We start from the raw sequence: 20,985 nt of genomic DNA, 5'->3' as shown, positions 1-20,985 counted from the left end.
AGAGGGACAAGAGGAACCCCAGACCTTACCCAAGGAATCAGACAAGGCAGTGATACTGGTGTCCACTTCAGTGACTGGTGATTTCATGGTATTCCATGATCCCCTGACCATGGAGACCCTGGGCATTGAAACCACAGTGATACAGTAAAAGTCCCACAACCTCATTGACATCTTGAACTCTATGACAATGGCCAATATCACCCTTTCCATCAGCAAGGGTATACTCAAGCTGGTGAAGGGGCTTTGGCAGACTTTCTGCCACATCCAAACAGGTGGAAAAGAATATCAAATATCTCAATAGGGCTTTGAACACTTCTATGCCCATCCATACCCAGGGTCCCTGGTGGTGTCAGCAGTGCAAGAGAAGTCCAAAACTAGAAAGGGCACCCTGAAGGACAAGGACACTAAGACACTGGACTTCTTCGGACACAAGGCATACTCCTTGACCTCATTACAACTTCACATGGTGAACTGTCAGGCCCTGTTTGAAAAGTATAACTTTCTCACATGGGTGAAAGTGACTCCCTTCCTATCCAAGTTCCCACAGGAGTATAGGGAGAAACTGAAGGAGATTATAAAAGAGGGCCAGAAGTTCATTAGAACAGCATTGCAAGTGGCTATGAATGCATCCAGTGCTGCTGCTAGATCAGTGGTCATGGCCATAGCCATTATATGGGCTTGAAGTGTCTAGTGTCCCCAAAGAGGTCCAATCCACTATAGACTATAGAGGGGATAGAGCTCTGGAGCTCTTCAGCAGCCTCACTGATGAAGTGCGCCATTCACCTAAGGACTCAAGGGCCAAGCTAAGATCCCTGGGGATCTGTACCGCAGCCCCTACCACAAGCCCCATAAATACCAGAACCAACAAAGGCAGTGAACACTGACCTACTCTCAAGAGTGACAGCATCCATCATTCCATCCCTTAAGGCTAAGGACTGGTTTGTGACTTTTGACTTACAGGACTTATACGTCCACATAGACGTCTGTCCAGCCCACAGGATGCACCTCAGAGTCACTGTCACCAGTCATTTGACTTTTCACAAGGACAAGGTGAAACCAGATTCTAGGTTCATCACCACGGGGTCTTTGATTGAGATGGAATTCTATACATTGATTTACCTGTTTTCTTCCTGAAACCTCACTGTGCACTGGGAGAGAAGAAGTTACACACTCTGGATGTTTTCAGAGCCTTACTCTATTACATCAACGGGACCATGCTGTTCAGATGTTTCCCCAGTTATTTCTAGTGTGGCGAGGCACCTCCTTCACTCATCGGGCTCAGCATTTCCCCTTTGCCCATGCGGGGACCTGGTGTAAATCAGTCCCACTCCAGAGAGTTTTTATTCCTCATGGGGGTGGTTATTTTCTGATACTTACAAGTTGGGCCACAGGGTAGGCCAAAGCAGTACTCTTCAGCCAAACAAAAAAAAACAAATTCATAACACGAAAAGGGAATACCTTTCCCTTCTCCCTCACTAGGCTGTTGCCCTGTTATACTGGCTTCTGGGTGCCAGTTCTTCCCCACACAGCAGTTAGCTTGGTTGCTGCCCCTACAGAGAGTAGAGGAGCCTTCCACCCAGGAGAAGCCTTTTCTCCCTGTTGCCACTACCCTTGCTGCATCTTGTCTCTCCTCTCTCTCTCTCTCACAAGAAAGAGGGGGTTTTAAATGTCACAGACAGCCCATTCATTGGACTCAGGTGTCCCTAGTTGACCTGAGGTATTCTCTTTTCGGCTCATAGAGAAAAGGGCCTTTACCATTCTGTTGCTGATACACCTGCCTTCCACCACTCTCTCCTAGCTGTCCAGCCTGACTTTGTCACACTGGGGATGGCCGGCGATTCCATAAGTCAGACCATCTCATCACAAAGAGTATCTATGTTGATAAAAACAGTGCATCTCACTTTGTTACCACTGGTTGGTCTAGACCTATAGAATGCTAAGGGTCACTCCACTAGAGCTCAAGCAACATCCTCCACCTGCTTCTGATATGTATTGCTATCTGAAATCTGCAAGACAGTGATGTAGAGTAACCCACTGACCTTGCTGAACATGATGCATTGGACTTAGATGCTAGGTCAGTTGCTAAGTTTGGGGGAGCAGTACTGATGTTACTATTTGACTAGTGAAGCTGAAACTCCTCAGTCCCACCATCTGACGAGGATACTGCTTGCCAGCCACTTACAGTGTGATCCTCACTGACACACACTGGAATAATAAAGAATGGTACTTTACCCTATAGTAACTGTAGTTCTTTGAGAGTTGTTGGAATTGTGGGATCCACAACTCCCCTCTTTTGAAGCCCATAGCAAACATGGGCTTTGAATTGCAAGGAGGAAACTCACAGAAGGTTGCAGCCACTCCACCATATGTTCCCTCACATGGGAAAATGAGGAGAGACAGGCGCATGTGTGGCCCCAGCTGACGCTGCTATTCAAAAGACACCCCTGTTGCACACATTAAGTGCATGTGCCCCTACCGTCGGATTCAAAATCTTGAAGAACCTCAACTACTTAGGGTAAGTAACCATTCTAGGTTGAAAAAAAAGGGCTCTAACAGTTTTACATATTATAAAAATGAAGCTCGTCTGTATTTCTCACAGAACTACTCAGGGCCCAACTTGAGGGTCACAGCCGCAAATCTGAGAATGACTAGTGTAGGAGGTGTAGTGATTTTACGTTGATCAAGGTTGCAGGCAGTGTCAAACTAGAAGAGATTAGAAAAGCCGCGCAGAAAGGAAAGCAATTGAAGAATAACCTACAGGACTAAGGATTAGAGAACTGAGCATAAATCACTGAGATTGTAATTAATTTAGGTAAATGCAGACAATGCACTTGAAGAAAAAAACCCTCTGAAGAACAAAATGACAGATAATAGGATAGAAAGAGGTAATACAGAGAGGGATTTGGGGATTCAATTTGAGAGAAAAAATTAGATATGGGCTTGCAGCTGCTGCTGCAAAAAAGCAAATATCGTATTAGACCAGCGGTGGGCAAACTTTTTGGCCCGAGGGCCGCATTGGGGTTGCGCAACTGTATGGAGGGCCAGGTAGGGAAGGCTGTGCCTCCCCAAACAGCCTGGTACCTGCCACCTATCCACCCCCTCCCACTTCCCGCCCCCCTCAGAAACCCCGACCCATTCAATCCTTCCTGCTTCTTGACCCTTGACCGCCCCCTCCCAGGACCTCCACCCCAACCGCCCGGGGACCCCACTCCCATCCAACTCCCCCTGCTCCCTGTCCCCTGACTGCCTCCCCCCACCCAGAACTTCCGTCCCATCCAACCACCCCCTGCTCCCTGTCCCCTGACTGCCCTGGGGACCCCCTGCCCCTTATCCAACACCCCCGCTCCCCACCCCTTTACCATGCTGGAGCCAGCCACCCTGCTGAGCTGCCCGGCAGGAGCAGCAGGCCAGAGCGCTGGCAGCACGTCGAGCTGAGGCTGTGGGGGAGGGGCCGGGGGCCAGCCTCCCCGACCAGGAGCTCAAGGACCGGGCAGGATGGTCCCACGGGCCGTAGTTTGCCCACCTCTGTATTAGACTATGTAAATCATGGCTGTTTGACATGCAGGACTAAGGAGGTAATAATATTAATAAGTAATAATACAATTTCCAAAGGACCAGGGAGCAAATTTGTCCCTGCATAAATTCCAAGATGTGCTGGTGGCTAGCTCAGGCTAGGGTGGCCTAAGAGCTTCACTAACTTGCAACCCTATAGCAATGACCTATATGAGCTTCTGCAAAGATACAGAATCACTAGGATATTATGTCTTATGTGTGCCTTATAGCCCCCTTGCATCAGTCTAACTAGCATAAAGGGGCCTTAAGACAACTGTGAATCTAGGAGCCCAGGGGAAAGTCATCTATATTCCTTGGGCCCATATATAATGCAAACTTTAAACTAGGTGGTGCATGGCTTCAGAGTAATTTGTAAGATGAGGTGTAATGGCTCTGTTTGGCAGGGTCTGTTCAGAAACATGTATGCTCACATTCATCATCCATGCCATTTTTCCATTTCCATGCTGTCATATATTTAATAAATATATGTGAAATGAATATATACAGAACAGTTTGTCACTTGCCCTCGTGTTATATAATCATATAAATACTAAGGATGTAGTGAAAAACTTCACACATCATGGCTCCAGTTCAGCAAAGCACTTAAACACATCTCTGACTTCTAAACTTTTAATGAAGTCCTATTGATGGTGTGACCAGGATTCCAGGGGAGCCAACTGAGGTCACTCAATTAGGGTGAACTGCAAAGAACGTGGCAGACAATCCCCAAAGACGGTGGATATTCCAAGACTTAGATTTACCAAGCTAGCACAAAACAGCTTCTATAATACCTCACTGGTTACCCAGAAGCCAACAACACAGTTCCCTGAAAGCAACCCAGCCTTAGGCCTCCACCCAGAAACCAAGTCAAATATGATGAGGATTACTGAAAATCTTATTCATCATATAAGAAAGTTCTACCAATCCCAAAGATTTGGACACATTATCTCCCAGGTTAATGAATATTTCAGATCTTACCCAGATACACACTTACAGCCAATTCTTATTAACTAAACTAAAATTTATTAAAAAAGAAAAAAGAGTACTGATTAAAAGATCAATATACATACAGACATGAGTACAGTTCTTGAGATTAGATTCATAGGAGAGATGGTGAGCCATGTAGTTGCAAAGAGTTCTTTCAGAAATAGTCCATAGGTTATAGTCCAATGCCCATATTCAGAGTGATCCGGGTGAGACCGGAGATCTCAATCTTATGACTTAAGCTTTCCCTGCATGAAGCATCAAGCAGATCTGAGATAAAAAGGATTGGGACCCAAGGCATCTTTATACAGTTTCAGGCCATCTTGGGACAGCTCGGAGTGCTTCAGCGAACAATAGGCAATTATGGGGACTTTTGAATAGATCAATTTCCTGAGCATCTCTGGTAATTATCCACACAGATTAACATAAGGCAATTTATCCATTCGACAATCTATCACAAACTTTAAAGAGACATATAAACAATGACATCATTTCATCTGAGATTAATCTATATGTTAATATTCCCTTTTGATCTTTGAATCAACAGCTATAGTGACAGACAGGAAGTGTCTGTTTACATGGCGAGCATTAAAAAATATATGAGTACACCCATACAATTAGTATCACTTCTAATTTCTAACAATATAGGTTTGTATTTCAAAGTTCTAGCCTATCTACCATGGAGTGGCCTTAATTACCATTTACATACTGTTCTAACATCTCTCTAATGGCTGACTCTGGGTCAATTATCCTGCAGGATGCTTAATCCTTTCTGGCCATACATCGTACTTTGTATAAGATTTGTTGCAATTGTATAACAGTGGTAGCAACAATGATTTGCATGGTCAGATTTTAATTAGATAACGTCAGAGATGGTCAATCAGATGATCTTAAGTATGTTGTTGAATCAGGGCCTAAATTATGTTTTTAAATCAGTAGTGTTTTAGTTAAATCTGTGAATGAAAAACTTGTATCCAAAGTTAAGATAATGTTATCCTTTATAAACAGTTATTTAAATGAACATTTACATCTCTTTTTGTTTGGAGTGGGGAATTACTGCTTTATTCTAGTCCTGAGAGATTAACAAATATCCTTTCCTTTTGGGGTGAGATTTTCAGTTGGTATGAATCAGTGTAGCTCCATTGACTTCAATAAGCACAATCTTAAAGATCTGTTTAAGTGCTTTGCTGAATTGCGACCTTAATTAAAATAATTAATTGAAGGTAGTTTTAGTTAACAAAAACATTTCTGTTTTTAACTGTAGCAGAAACTGGAGATGAACAAAAGACCTCCATCTGGGACCTCATCTACATCTAAAAGCACATCACCAACTCTCACACCATCCCCGTCTCCATCCCCATCCCCTAAGGTTCACAATGCGGAGTCCTCTCTCTCTTCCTTTCACAGACAAGCCAAGAGCAATGGTGGCTCCAGCAGTGGAACTATTACTGATGAAGGTGCGTGGATCACTATTGTCAAGAAAATAAAGTTTTAGAAGCCATAATGATACTGGTTTTGTGTATGAGGGGAAAAAATGAGTCTTGTTTCCTTTTTAGAAATTTAAAAGTATTCTGTTTCTAACAGTTTAAGATTGGCAGCTCCTTAACTCTTAACTCTTCAGCTGCTCCATCCCCCAAAGCCTTTGAGTCCCATCCACATGGAAGAGTTTCTTTGGTGTGTGATGGGCAGGACTGATCATGTAGCAGCGCTACTCTGCCCCACATCCTCTATTATGAATCCTCTTTTCTACACTTTGCACAGTGTAATTTGAGCGTAGCAAGTGCCTTTTTGATTACGTTCCAAATGGAACTGAAATGGATATGGTTCTTTTTATTGAACAAATTCATTTAAACGCTACATTATCTTATGATAGTTTGGGTTGATGATGTCAGCAGGTACTAATAATCTTTAATTAGAGCAGTGCATTATTTTTATTTTATTGATTTATTATTCTTTGAGAGAGTGAGGGTTTTTAAAAAAATGTTTAGGACTTTCCCAGTTAGATTACAACTTTTTAAGTTGAAATTTTGGGCCTAAGCTATTGTCCTGATAAAAATTACCCTGTTACGCTGTTGAAAATAGAAAATAGTTGATTTTGATATTTCTGGAAATTGGATTGTTAATATATGAGTCCTCTTAGAATTTTAGGTAACACATCCTTAAACGTTTTGTATCATTTCTGTTGATGCACTGTATTCATTTTGAGAAAGTCAGGACTGATTCTACTTTCACATATTCTAATTTTATTTTGGTGGTTTAATTCCATTTACTTTAGGGAGTGACTTCCAATTTATATTAGCATAAAGGGGAGCAGAATTTGCCTCACTAACTGTTCTTGTACTGCAGACTGGCTGTTATAGAGAGGACCTACTAATGGAGGAAATCTTTTCATATTTTAGTTCATGCAATTTTAAGGGGACGTCTTAGTAGTGTAAAAATTTTAGGTTTCCAATAACCTAGAGACAAAAGACTCATAGACTTTAAGGTCAGATGGAACAATCATGATCATCTAATCTGACTTCCTGCACATTGAAAGCCACAGAACCTCACTCACCAACTCCTGTAATAGGATTGCCAGGCATCTGGTTTTCGACCAGAACACCCAGTCAAAAAGGGACCCTGGCGGCTCCGGTCAGTACTGCTGACTGGACTGTTAAAAGTCCAGTCGTCGGTGCAGTGGGGCTAAGGCAGGCTCTTTGCCTGCCCTGGCTCCGCATGGCTCCCTGAAGCAGTGACATGTCCTCTGGCTCCTAGGCTCAGGGGCGGCCAGGGAGGCTCCTCATGCAGTCCCTGCCCTGAGCGCTGGCTCTGCAGCTCCCATTGACCGAGAACCACGGCCAATCGGAGCTGCGGGGGCAGCGCCTGCAGGCGAGGGCAGCACACAGAGCCTCCCTGGCTAGCCTTGTGCTTAGGAGCCAGAGGACATGTCGCCGCTTAAGGGAGTGCCTCGGGCAAGCGCCGCCCGGAGCCCACCTCGCACCTGAACCCTTCCCCCAGCCCTGAGCCCCCTCCCATACCCCAATCGCCTGCCCCATCCCTGAACCCCCTCCCGCACCCAAACTCCCTCCCAGAGCCTGCACCCTACACTTCCTTCTATACCCCTACCTCAGCCCTGAGCCCCCTCCTGCACCCCAAACCCCTCATCCTCAGCCCCATACTAGAGCCCAGAGCCCCAGTCAGAGCCCTCACCTCCTCCGCCCCACACTCCAACCCCCTGCCCCTGCCCTGAGCCCCCTCCTACACTCTGAACCCCTCCGACTCAGCCCAGAGCCCCCTCCTGCACCCCGATCCCCCTGGCCCAGCCCAGAGCCCCCTGTTGCACCCTGAGCCCACTGCCCCAGCCTGGAGCCCCTTTCCACACTCTGAACCCCTCAGCTCCACCCAGAGCCCTCTCCTGTACCTGAAACCCCTCATCCCCAGCCCCATACCAGAGTCTGTACCCTCAGCCGGAGCCTTAACCCCCCCCGCTCCCCAACCCCCTGCCCCAGCCCTGAGCCCCCTCCCGCACCCTGAACCTCTCATTTCTTGCCCCACTCTGGAGCCCAGCCCCTAGCCAGAGCCCGCACCCCTCCCCCAACCCCGAACCCTTCTTGGCTCCACCCCCTCAGCCCAGAGTCCCCTCCTGCACCCCAAACCCCTCATCCCTGGCCCCACCCCAGGGCCCGCACCCTTGGCCGGAGCCCTCACCCCTTCCCATACCCCTGCCCCAACCCGGTGAAAATGAGCGAGTGAGCAAGACTGGGGGAGAGCAATCGATGGAGGAAGTGAGTGAGCGGCAGTGGGGCCTCGGAGAAGGAGCAGGGCCAGGGCGGGGTAGGGAGTGGGGCAAGAGCGTACATGTTTTTGCAATGAGAAAGTTGGCAACCCTATCCTGTAATGGACCCTGACCACATTTTGAACACTGACTGACAGGTTAACCACATCCCTGAAAGCCTTAGAACCAGCTGAAACTCTTCAAATCTGGCATCCAAACTGCTCCCCCTACAAAATCGTGGAACTGTGTCACAATCCCAGACTTGATGCTTCTGTGCTACAGTAAAATATGTTCACAGTAGGTCTACTCTGAGATTGAGGATTAAGACTCTATGGCTACACCAATAGTGCTGTGGCACTATAAGCTTCCTCACCTCCAATGACATAAGGGTTCAGAGACCCTATGGCAATGCCAGAGCCGCAGTGCTGAGCTTACTCAGTAGTAGTGCACACACACTCAGAAGCCCTATGATAAGTAAAATTAATAAACTAAAAAAATAATAAATTCAAAGGGCTTGTTACAATACTTAAGATTTTCTTTATTTCACACAAAAAAGTAGGCAGTTGATTTGCACATATTCTTATAATATAGTTATGGTGAGCATAGTGTTTAAAAGATTTGTGTGGTTTCTTTTTAGGCAACCAGTTGGTGGACCATCAAAAACCTGTCCACAGTTTGAGAACCTCTGACATAGAGAATCATGAAAGAAGAAACCATGTGAGAGTAAAAGGAGTTTGTGAAAACTTGGAGAAAGGTAATCTCTCCCGTGCAGAATGTCATTGATGGGGCTTTAAATCTGAGCACAGTAGAAGTATTAGTAGATAGATCCCTCAGAGCCCTCTTTCTCTCCAGTGACATAACTGATAAAATTATACATTATTATCAACAAACAAGTTCTGGTGAAAAAGGGCTAGAGAGCACAATATCTTCTGTGAAAGCCCAAAATCCAGATATTTCAGGATTGTTCAGAGAAATGAGAGAACTAGTTAAGGAACTGAGGAAAAAAGGGATATAAAATACAAATGGGGTTTCCTAATTTACCTTATCTTCTCCTGTAAGAATAAAACCTTTAGATTTTACTGCTGACCACTTTTAAGCGTTCACAATCAGTTTTACTGCTGACCACTGTAGTTCACAATCTGACCCTTTGCTTTTAAAGATCTAAGGATGTCTACACTAGACTTTTCCCTGGGATCAGTCTATGGTATAGAACAAACATTTGTAGCCTGGATCAAACGTGTGAGCAGTGTCCTCACCAGCTTTTAGAAATATGTCAAGTATGTTGAATTAATTGGCAGTCAATTAACTTGAGGTAAAAGTGTCTAATGAAGATGAGCTTTAAGATGAGGACTGCTTCCTGAGTTGTCCACAACCTTGAAGCACCCCTCATTTGTAAACAAGGATGCTCCCAAGAGGGACTTAAAGGAGGAATCAGTCCTTCAAGATATCTTTTATTTTAGTTTGAGTTTTTGTAAAACTGAGAGGGATTTCATAACTGCTAAGGCCAGAAGGGACCATTGTGATCATCTAGTCTGACCTCTTGTATAACAAAGGGCCATAGATCTTTCCCAAAATAATTCCTAGAGCATAGAAAAACATGCACCCTAGATTTAAAAATTGTCAGTGATGGTGAATCCACCATGACCCTTAGTAAAATGTTCCAGTGATTAATTACCCTCACTGTCAAAAAATTACACCTTATTTCCAGTCTGAATTTCTCTAGCTTCAACTTCCAGCCATTGGATCATCTTATACATTTGTCTGCTAGATTGAAGAACCCATTATTAAATATTTGTTCTCCATGTAGATACTTGGAGAATGTAATCAAATGACCCCCTTATCCTTGCCTTTGTTAAGCTAAATAGATTGAGCTTTTTGAGATATAGCTATAAGGCATGTTTAATCATTCCTGTGGCTCTTCTGTGAACCCTCTCCAATTTATCAACATCCTTCTTGAATTGTGAGCACCAGAACTGGACACTGTATTCCAGCAGTAGTCACACCATAGCTAAATACAGAAGTAAAATAACCTCTCTAGTCTTACTTGAGATTCCCGTTTATGCCACTCAGGATCTCATTAACTCTTTTGCCACAATGTCGTATTAGAAGCTGATGCTGAGTTGATTATACACGATGACTCACAAATCTTTTCCAGAGTCATTGCTTCCCAGTATAGAGTTCCCCATCCTCTAAGTATGGCCTACATCTTTGTTCCTAGATGAATACATTTACATTTGGCCATATTAACATGCATATTGTTTCCTTGTGTCCAGTTTACCAAGTGATCCAGATTGCTGTTTATCAGTGACCTGTCATCTTAATTATTTACCACTCCCCCAATTTTTGTGTCATCTGAAAACTTGATCAGTGATGAATTTATGTTTTCTTCCAGCTCACTGATAAAAATGTTAAATAGTGTAGGGCCAAGAACCCATCTCTGCAGGACCCCACTAGAAACACACCCACCTAATGATTTTTCTCTGTTTACAGTTAAATTTTGAGAGCTATCAGTTAGCCAGTTTTTAAACCATTTAATGTGGGCCTTGTTAATTTTATATCATTCAATTTTTTTCATCAAAATCTTGTTTGGTACCAAGTCAAACACCATACAGAAGTCTAAGTATAATATGTCAACACTGTTACCTTTGTCAACCAAATTTGTAATCTCATCACAAAAAGATATAGTTAGTTTGACAGGAACTATTTTCCATAAAGCCATTTTGATTTGTATTAATTATATTATCCTCTTTTAATTCTTTATTAATCGAGTCCCACATCAGTTGCTCCTTTATCTTGCCTGAGATTGATATCAGGCTTACAAGTCTATGATTAACCAGGAAATCCTGTTTACTCATATTAAAAATTTGCACATTAGCTTTCTTCCAGTCTTCTGGAACTTCGCCAGTGCTCCAAGACTTTTTGAAAATCAATGTTAATCGTCCAACAAACTCCTGAGTCAGATATTTTAGAACTCTTAGATGCAAGTTATCAGGACCTGCTAATTTAAAAATGTCTGACTTTAGTAGCTGTTGTTTAACATCCTCCAGAGATGTTAGTGGAATGGAAAGAATGTTATCATTACCATGTCATCTATTTTTTCCCCAAATATGGAACAGAAATCTTTATTGAAGATATTTGACTTTTCTGCATTATTACTGATAATTCTACCATTTCCAGCTAGTAATTGACCAATATCATTGTCAGGATTCTTTTTGTTCCTAATATAGTTTAAAAACTCCTTATTGTCCTTAATTCTGCTGGCCATATATTTCTCCTTGTGTCTCTTTGCTTCCCTTATCAGCTTTCTACAGTTCCTAACTTCTGATTTATATACACTACTCTCAACTCCCCCTTTCAGGTCCTCTTTGGTGTGATTATATTAATGGGGGAAAGAAAAAGATAGTTAAAAGTGGAAGAGGAAAATATAAAGAGAAAAATGTTTGTGAGAGGATTGCAAGTCTCATTATTTAAAGTAAGTCTGTAGGATCTCCAAGGGAAATGTTTTTACAATAATATTATTATTATTGTGTAATTCCATAATTTACATTTTTGTAATTTTCAGTTTGGTTGCTTATTTTACTTTGGCTTCTCAAAATAAATTGTCTTTTTTGGTAGAATGGCAGAAAGAAAGTATAAATCAGGTGAGGAGACGAAGCTACAGAAACTTCTAGGACAATATGTCCAGTCTAATATTAGCAGCGATGACTATTTGTAGAACTCTGTTGATATAGTTTAAATATTTAACTAAATTGTGATAAAATTTCAAAGTGTGTTTGAAAAAGATTTGTAGCTATCAAGGCCTCCAAGTTTTAATTTCTCTAGATCTTGCAAGGGAAACCCAAGCCCACAGATTGAAATTCAATAATCGGATTGTGCAGGTCTTTGTTGTGCAGGAGAAAGGGAAGAGCTGTTAGGAAGCCAGTTATGGCTTCTGTATTCTTAATCTGCCCCAACCCTTCACTTACTGGACCATATGCAAACTATGATTGACACCAATTGCACAAAGCAGCTCAGGTGTTGCAAAGAGATCAGAACTTGAACAGGGAATCTGGCCCCAAATATTTAAAAGCAGTTTCCAATAAGATTAGTGTACAGAAGGCAGCATTTTATGTAACAAAGCTGCATATTATGAGAATAAGAAATATGTTTATCTTGACTTTGAAACTTGATATTTTTAATTTTCAAGCTGTCCTAAAACAACTTCAAAGGAGAGTCAGTCGTTTGGAATTATTAATGACTGATTTTTTCAAAAAATAGATTGTTACTATTTTTCTAAGAAGAACAATCCCTTAAGCACTCAAGTTATTGGAGTTTAGAAATTTATTCTTGATGTGTGGAAAATTGATACTGTTTGAGTTATGCAACATATCTCACTTGCAGCACCATGACAGATATTTATTTATTTTTCTTCTGTCCAGCTAAGATATAATTCACTTATTTTTCTGAGGCTATTATAATACGTGTTCTGTTTTCTTCCCATATTTTTGGCTAAAATACATTAGGCTATTTTTTATGTCGTCTTTTAAAACTGAGACATAAAATAAGGAAAGGAAAATCTAAAAGACTTAGGTAAGAAAGTTCTTTGATGCTAAGGGATGCTTGAAGATTCTCTGTAGCCTGGTGAGTAAGTCATTCACCTTGGAGGTAGGAGATGTGGAGTCAAACTGCTCATCTGAGTCAGGCAGAGAGAAGATCTGAATCACATTTCCTGCACCTCCCAGGAGAGTGACTTAATCATCACGCTGTAGAATCACTTACTCTGACCCAGTGAATAATTGTGTCTTTATACAAAGTGGAACAGCTTCAGGGGGAGAAATTGGGAGCAGACCTCCCCAGAATAGCCTATAACCTGGTAGTTAGGCTTCGCATCTGGGAGGAGAGAGATCTGAGTTTAAAAGTCCCTTCTGCAGAGTGGGGATGCTAACATGGGTTTCCCACATCCCAGGCAAGTACTTTAACCATGGGGCTAAAGATTATTGTGGATAGACAGACACACACATACACAGTTTTCTGAAGCTGATCAGACCTTTTCCAATTTGCTGACAAATACCAAAAACATTTTTTGAACAATACTGAATATTCAAGAACAGAAGTACCACAATTCTGGGCCAGACCAATGGTCCATCTTTCACACTATCCTGCTTCTCACAGTGATCAGTACCAGAGTTTCAGGGGAGTGTACAGAACAGGACGGTGGGAATAATCCAACCCGTGTTCCTCTTCCAGCTTTGGGTAGTCAGAGGTTTAGGGTTGTCTGATCATGGGGAGGCATCTTTGACAATCTTGATAATAGCCATTGATGGACCTGTCCTCCATGAACTTATCTAGTTCCTTTTTTAACCCAGTTATACTTTTTGACCATCACAACAGCCTGTGGCAATGAGTTCCACAGGTTAATTTTGTGTTGTGTGACAAAAGTACTTCCTCTTGTTTGTATTAAACCTGCTGCCTATTAATTTCATTGGCTGACTCCTGATTTTTTGTATTGTGGAAAAGAGTAAATAACACTACTCTATTCACTTTTTCTGTACCATTCATGATGTTAGACTTTGATCATATCCCATTTTAGTCTTCTCTTTTCTAAGCTGAACAGTCCTAGTCTTTTTAGTCTCTCCTTGTATGGAAGTTGTTCCACACCCTTTATCATCTTTGTTGCCCTTCTCTGAATCTTTTCCAGTCCCACTGTTTCCTTTTTGAGATGGGGCAACTAGAACTGTACAAAGTGGTGTGGGTGCACCATGGATTTATATAGTGACATTATGATATTTTCCTGCTTTACTTTCTGTTTCTTTCCTAATAGTTTCTAATATTCTGTTAGCCTTTTTTACTGCTGCTGAGCATTAAGCTGAAGTTTTCAGAGATCTATCCACTGTGACTCCAGGATCTCTTTCTTGAGTGGTAACAGCTAATTTAGACCCCGTCGTTATGCATGTGTAGTTGGGATTACCCCGCTATTCTGATTTTTTTGGTTTTCTGGCCAAACTAAAAAATCTATTATCCTCCCAGCCCTAGGTGGACATGATAAGATTTCTCATATTCGGTAGCCCTCAACAATAATAAAAAACAACAACTGTGCCTCTGATATGTGAGTGTTACATAGATTTTTTTTTCTAGCAATCATTGTCTTGGAGATGATTGTTACATGGGAAATGCTCTTTCTGTCATAACATAATTTGAATAGTTATGGAGTCATTGTTAGGCTCAATGGTTGATTGTTTACATTATTAGCAATATATAATTAGAAGTAGCATACTATTCACTTGAATGCATTGTTTGTTTGTGTATTAAAATTAATGGCATGAAAGAAAACACAAGACATGAAAAGTAGTTACTATTATGTGAGGAGTTACTGAGTGGTGCTGTTAACACATAATCTTACAAATTCTTTTTCTTAGCATGTGAACAGTGTATAGTCTTCGAATAAATGCTGTATTTTTGTTACATTTGCAATGGAGATTCTTTGGGGGTAGTTGTTGCAAACTGCAAGTGTGGTTTGCTTTCTGCCCTAATCTCTCTAACTAGAGATAATTGCTTGGAGTAGAGTGGCTTCCTGGGAACCAGGCAGTAGAGTTAGGGCTGAGATTCCTGAGAGAGGGAATTGCATGTATGTTGTTTGTGAACCACTGTAGTTCAAAAGCAAGTGCATAGAGTGTAAATAAATAACTTGAAATTAAGAAAATATCCTGACTTGGCATCCTTGATTTCTCCTCCAAAGGGAAGCCAACCTGCCAGGCCTCAAAGTCTGCTTCCACTTAGCACAGAGGCAACTATCTATTTTCTAAAAGGAGTCTTAGTAGAAGAAAATGCTTCCAGTGGGGCCCATATGTGCTTCTAAATCAAGGGCTGTCAGCATTCAACACCTGTTTTAAGATTCTAGACATGATTAGAGGAGGGCAACTTGTGGTAGGCAGGAGCTTCAGTTGCACTATAGAATCAAAGCTTGATAGGGCTGTGACCGGGTGTCTGGATGGGCCACACTGAGAATGCTACACTCAGGGCAGATTGTAGGGAATAGGGAAGACCATCTCCAAAACTGATAATTTATTCTATAATGAGATTCACCAAGCCAGTAACAAAACAGCTTCTGTAACACCACATTGATTAGCAAGAAGCCAAATACTGTCCCCTTTAAATTCTAATCCTTGGTTCCCATCTAGACAGCCAAGTCTAATATAGTGAGGGGTTACTGAAAACTGGATTCACCATATGTGAGGTTCACCAATCCCAAAGGACCGGACACTTATCCCCAGGTCATTATGAGTCTCAGATCTTACCCAGTAATCGCGCAGATGCCTTTCCTTTAGTAAGTAAAAGACTAAAGGTTTAATAATAAAAGGAAAAAGAAAGAAAAAAGTTGCAAAAGGCTAAAAGATCAATATACATACAAATATGTGTAAAATCCTTAAGTCAGTTTCATAGCAGAGATGGTGAGGCTGCTGATTTATACAAGCCTTTCTGGAATCAATCTAAAAAGTTTTTGTCCAATAGACAGTCCAGGTGTAGAGTACAGTAACTCCTCACTTAATGTCCTCCCGCTTAACGTTGTTTCAAAGTTATGTCGCTGCTCAATTAGGGAACATGATCATTTAAAGTTGTGCAATGCACCCTTATAACGTTGTTTGGCTGCCTGCTCTGTACACTGCATGTAAGATTTTGTGGAAGAGCAGCGACTTTACAAGGGAGCATTGCACAATTCCCTCTTCTCGGCCTCCTCCCCCTCCCTCCCAGCACTTCCCCCACCTCCAAACAGCTGTTTAGCGACGCTTAGGACTTTCTGGGAGGGAGGGGGAGGAGCGGGGAAGTGCTGCATCTCCACTCCTCCCCCTCCTTCCCAGAAAGTCCTAAGCGCCGCCAAACAGCTGTTTGGTGGTGCTTAGGACTTTCTGGGGACGGGGAAGGAGCGGGGATGCAGCATGCTCTGGAGAGGAGGTGGAGTGGAGGTGGGAAGAGGTGGGCCTGGAGTGGAGTGGAGGTGGGAAGAGGTGGGCCTGGAGTGGAGTGGGGATGGGAAGAGGTGGGCCTGGAGTGGAGTGGGGATGGGAAGAGGTGGGCCTGGAGTGGAGTGGGGATGGGAAGAGGTGGGCCTGGAGCATCCCCCAGCAAAGTCAGCGCCTGTTCTTCTCCAGGTAAGCTGCCACTGCTGCTGCGAAGGTGCTTCCTAGTGTCCTTGCCTGCAGCGGGCTGTGCCTGTGTGGGGTAAGCCAGGGGCACTTCCCAACCACAGTACAGTACAGTAGTGTACTGTATATAATGCCTTTTGTCTGCCCCCAAAAATTTCCTTGGAACCTAACCCCCCGCATTTATATCAAATCTTATGGGAAAATTGGATTCATTTAACATTGTTTCACTTAAAATTGCATTTTTCGGGAACATAACTACAACTTTAAGTGAGGAGTTACTGTATGTTCAAGTCTTTCCTTGCATTTCCAAAACGTTATTTGGAAGCTCTCTGTCTTATGACTCAGACTTTCCCTGTTCAGAGTTTAAGCAGACTGTAAATGGCAGGATCAGGTGCAGAGCTTTTCTCTATAGTTCCCTAACAAGCCTCTTGTCACAGCAGGACGTGAATAAGCAGTGCAGATTGTTGCTTTGAAGCTAATCTTCTATTTCCTGTGCATACACAGGTAAACTAGTCACATTCATTCACATAAGGCAATTAGCCGGCAGTTCATTATAGCATAGACAATTAAGTTGAAGAGAATATAGATAATATGATTAGTTTTATGTAGTATCTTACATCTTTGATTTTAAGGTTAACTGACCCATTCACATGCATATTATAAAGCAGTTAAGACATGAAGGGAATTAGCATCTATAAACTAACCTGGTTACATTGTTAAACTTCTAACAAGATACAGGTAAACACAGACAAATACACTTAGCATCTACCCTTGATTTCTATTGCTGCAAATAAATGGGTTCATGATTACTGGTCTAGAGCATCTCTTTGAAATTCATATACAAGTACATTGTCTTGATAACATTTCAGAGCCTCTTGTTAAGTTGTTATGGGTCATACCCAAGTTGACCAGTCTGTCAATGTCACAAGGGCGTATTGCAGAATTCCAAAAGATGAAGGAATAAGCACCATTTAAACTATGCTAGGATATGGCTGGAGAAGTGTAAAAACGAAATATAAAGATTACACTTATTTCTGTTGCCCTATTGTCAAGGTTCCTTTCCCACTCTGAACTCTAGGGTACAGATGTGGGGACCTGCATGAAAGACTCCCTAAGCTTATTCTTACCAGCTTAGGTTAAAAACTTCCTCAAGGTACAAACTTTACCTTGTCCTTGAATCCTATGCTGCCACCACCAAGCGTGTTAAACAAAGAACAGGGAAAGAGCCCACTTGGAGACGTCTTCCCCCCAAAATATTCCCCCAAGCCCTACACCCCCTTTCCTGGGGAAGGCTTGATAAAAATCCTCACCAATTTGCATAGGTGAACACAGACCTAAACCCATGGATCTTAAGAACAATGAAAAAGCAATCAGGATCATAAAAGAAGAATTTTAATTAAAGAAAAAGTAAAAGAATCACCTCTGTAAAATCAGGATGGTAAATACCTTACAGGGTAATCAGATTCAAAACATAGAGAATCCCTCTAGGCAAAACCTTAAGTTACAAAAAGACATAAAAACAGGAATATACATTCCATTCAGCACAGCTTATTTACCAGCCATTTAAACAAAAGGAAATCTAATGCATTTCTAGCTAGATTACTTACTAACTTAACAGAAGTTCTGAAGAGCATTCCTGACCTGGTCCCGGCAAAAGCATCACGCAGGCAGACAGACCCTTTGTTCCCCGCCGCTCCAGCTTTGAAAGTATCTTGTCTCCTCATTGGTCATTTTGGTCAGGTGCCGGCGAGGTTATCGGAGGTTATCCTAGCTTCTTAACCCTTTACAGGTGAAAGGGTTTTGCCTCTGGCCAGGAGGGATTTTATAGTTCTGTATACAGAAAGGTGGTTACTCTTCCCTTTATATTTATGACACCTACAAAATATACACACCGGTCAATACAATTTTTTTTATCACATTCCCCCTTACAGTTAAAAGGGAACATCACAGATCATACCCCAGTCTAAGATCATGCCCCAGTCTCTCTCTGTGTGGAGACCAGTTTTGTGAACCCTTATCAATTCATGATGATTAGATTGCTTAGATAGAATACCTGAAGAAAAAAAGAGACCATTCTAAAGGATAGTTTTCAATATGTTGAACTTAGAAATAAATGTAACATTAAAAGCGGCTTCATGGGACAGGATGCGGTGAGAGAGAAGAAAAGTAGGATGGATATGGGGTATCATAACCATAAAGGCCTCTTTTGTACCTCTGTCATCCCGCCACCTCCAGCCAGTATGAGCTTTCTGTATTTTCTGGTTTGAATGACCCATCCCTCCCTGTTTTGTGACCGGCCTGGAGGGGAGATGAGTAATGGGAAAAATAGCTGAAGTGATTGAACTTCCATACAGGTTATTGGAACCTTAGTTCAAAGAGACAGATAAATTGTAGTCATCCAGGCTTTGGGACTTACTTCCAATTTCCCTCATAACATAATTGCATGTAAAATGTTGTTAAAAGTAAGACTACATGTCTAACAAGTACAGTTTGGTATAGTAGGAGTGAGATGCATTTGAGTGCATGGGAGTGAGATGCATTTGCACCTACAGTATATACATGGAATAAAGACAATCTTGTTTTGCAATTTTATATGAGTGGATTCCTGGAATGTTTGTTTTACTTATCTGTATATCTTCATCAATTAAAGTTTGACATATTTCCCCCACAGGTTACCAAAATTGAATTGTTTTAAACATTGTTTCTTTTTCTTTTCTGTTATTAAAGATGAGCTGACTAGTATCCTTAAAAAATTGTCACTTGAGAAATATCAGCCTATTTTTGAAGAACAGGAGGTAAGTCAGTTTTTTATTTTTGTTTTTTAAGTTTTAAGTGTTTCAGTATTTTATTTCAGCATTTTAGCATGAATAATCTATTGATCTGTTTAAAACCTGTATTTTATTATCCAAGTAAAATCATGGCTCTGTGTTCACTACAGCTGTGCAGTTTGCAGCACAATTTACTCTTTGCTGCAGAATTGTTATCTAAAAATCTCAATTTTCATTAAAAAAAAAGACCTGGATTCTTTCAAGTATTTCTGGTGGCAGCAATAACCCGGAAAATGTGAACTGAATTTTAACAGATACAGCGATGAGTCTGCATAATCAGGAAGACAGCATGAAACAACAAATCTGAGAGGTGTGAGCTACTCCCTTCATCTCAGTCAGGTCTCCCTGGATTCTGTCATCCTGTGGCTGTGGAATGTGACATTTTCCCAGAATGCCATAAAATTCAACATGTTTGCCACTGAATCTGCCATAGTGCCACAAACCAGATGTCCAACTTTTTTTTTTAGTCTGGCACCTGTGAGCAGCTCTCTCTTCCTGTGTATCTCTCCACACAATGGCATTAATTGGGTTATACTCTATATTCCTCTACACTGCTCCACAAAACCAAAGCTGGAATCCAGTGTACAACCAGAAGAGCCAGCAGTGCAGAGAGAACAGTGCTTGGGGAAGCCAAGAAGATGAGCCACTGAAGTGGGCTACTATCTCCTCCTTTTCCTGAACAGATGAGGGATAGGATGTTTGAACTGGACCATGCAGACAGCGCTGTGGCAGCTGAAGAACTGGGCTGCATGGAGAATGCACGAAAACCATCGTTGAAAATAATCATCACATCTTTTTCATCAATGAGTATTTTCCACTCTGAGTCAAAATTGTGTGCTTGTTTGTAGACGGATAGAGGATGAGAATGAAGAGTACTTCATGGACATACAATAAATGAACATTGCCACAGAATGTCTGGGTGCAAGTAGAAGAATTTGGCCCCATTGTACCACAGAGTGTTCAGGGTCACGCGTAAAGGTTATTCAGTTCAGCCACAAAATATTGGGCTTGAATAATATTCACCTATATAATAGGGAAGGTAATTGCCTCCACTGTAAGAATCACTGGGTGAAACGCCATGTTGTGTGTTATATAACACATCAGACTAGATGATCATAATGGTCCCTTCTGGTCTTAAAATGTCTGATCTGAATTTTCGGTAGTGACTCAGTATGTTAGGTGCCACAGTTTCTGGATACCAAACTGAGACACCTTACATGGGCCTAATTTGCACAAAATGCTGAGCACCCAGCTTCTGAAAATTAGGTCCCAAAAACAATTCTGACCATGACAGTTTGAAAAGCTTATGTTTATTTAATCCAGACCTGAAGAAGAGCTCTGTGTAAGCTTAAAAGGTTGCCTCTTTCACCAATAGAAGTTGGCCCAATAAAAGCTATTACCTCACCCACCTTGTCTCTCTAATATTCTGGGACCAACGCACCTACAACATCACTGTGAACAAAGGTATATTGTAACAGACAAGGGTGTTGAGCTAGGCGCACACTAAAGAAAAGTTATTTTGAGAAGTGCAAAAACAGACTATATATTATGGGCAGAAAGGCCCCCTTACACTTCTCTCCACAGCCGCAATTCTATACACACTTGAACACATGCATTTAAGTTTGCACACATGAGCAGGCTCACTGAATGGGACTATTCATGTGCATAAAGGCAATCATGTATTTTCAGGGTCAGTGCCCAAAAATGTAAGTGAATTTTTTTGAGCATTATACTTTGTTGTGAGCGT

At 41.9% G+C, this 20,985-nt stretch overlaps 1 protein-coding gene across 7 annotated transcripts in view; it reads left to right on the top strand.

Annotated features, from left to right (window-relative positions):
• ANKS6 (ankyrin repeat and sterile alpha motif domain containing 6) overlaps positions 1–20,985 on the top strand; it is a 78,223-nt gene that overhangs the window by 37,779 nt on the left and 19,459 nt on the right. For 3 of the 7 annotated variants that reach the window (XM_048839473.2, XM_048839476.2, XM_048839475.2), the window contains 3 exons: positions 5,801–5,993; positions 8,928–9,044; positions 19,138–19,205. In XM_048839473.2, the coding sequence (XP_048695430.2) occupies positions 5,801–5,993; positions 8,928–9,044; positions 19,138–19,205 (378 nt within the window). Of the gene's footprint in view, positions 1–5,800; positions 5,994–8,927; positions 9,045–11,591; positions 11,763–19,137; positions 19,206–20,985 lie in introns of those variants that run through there. The other 4 variants (XM_075125487.1, XM_075125491.1, XM_075125488.1 and 1 more) reach the window with 3 other exon arrangements.

Source organism: Caretta caretta, chromosome 2, assembly GCF_965140235.1.
Source record: "Caretta caretta isolate rCarCar2 chromosome 2, rCarCar1.hap1, whole genome shotgun sequence".
NCBI classification, from domain to species: domain Eukaryota; kingdom Metazoa; phylum Chordata; order Testudines; family Cheloniidae; genus Caretta; species Caretta caretta.
Note: the sequence above shows the minus strand (reverse complement) of the source record. Positions and strands in the feature narration are given on the sequence as shown.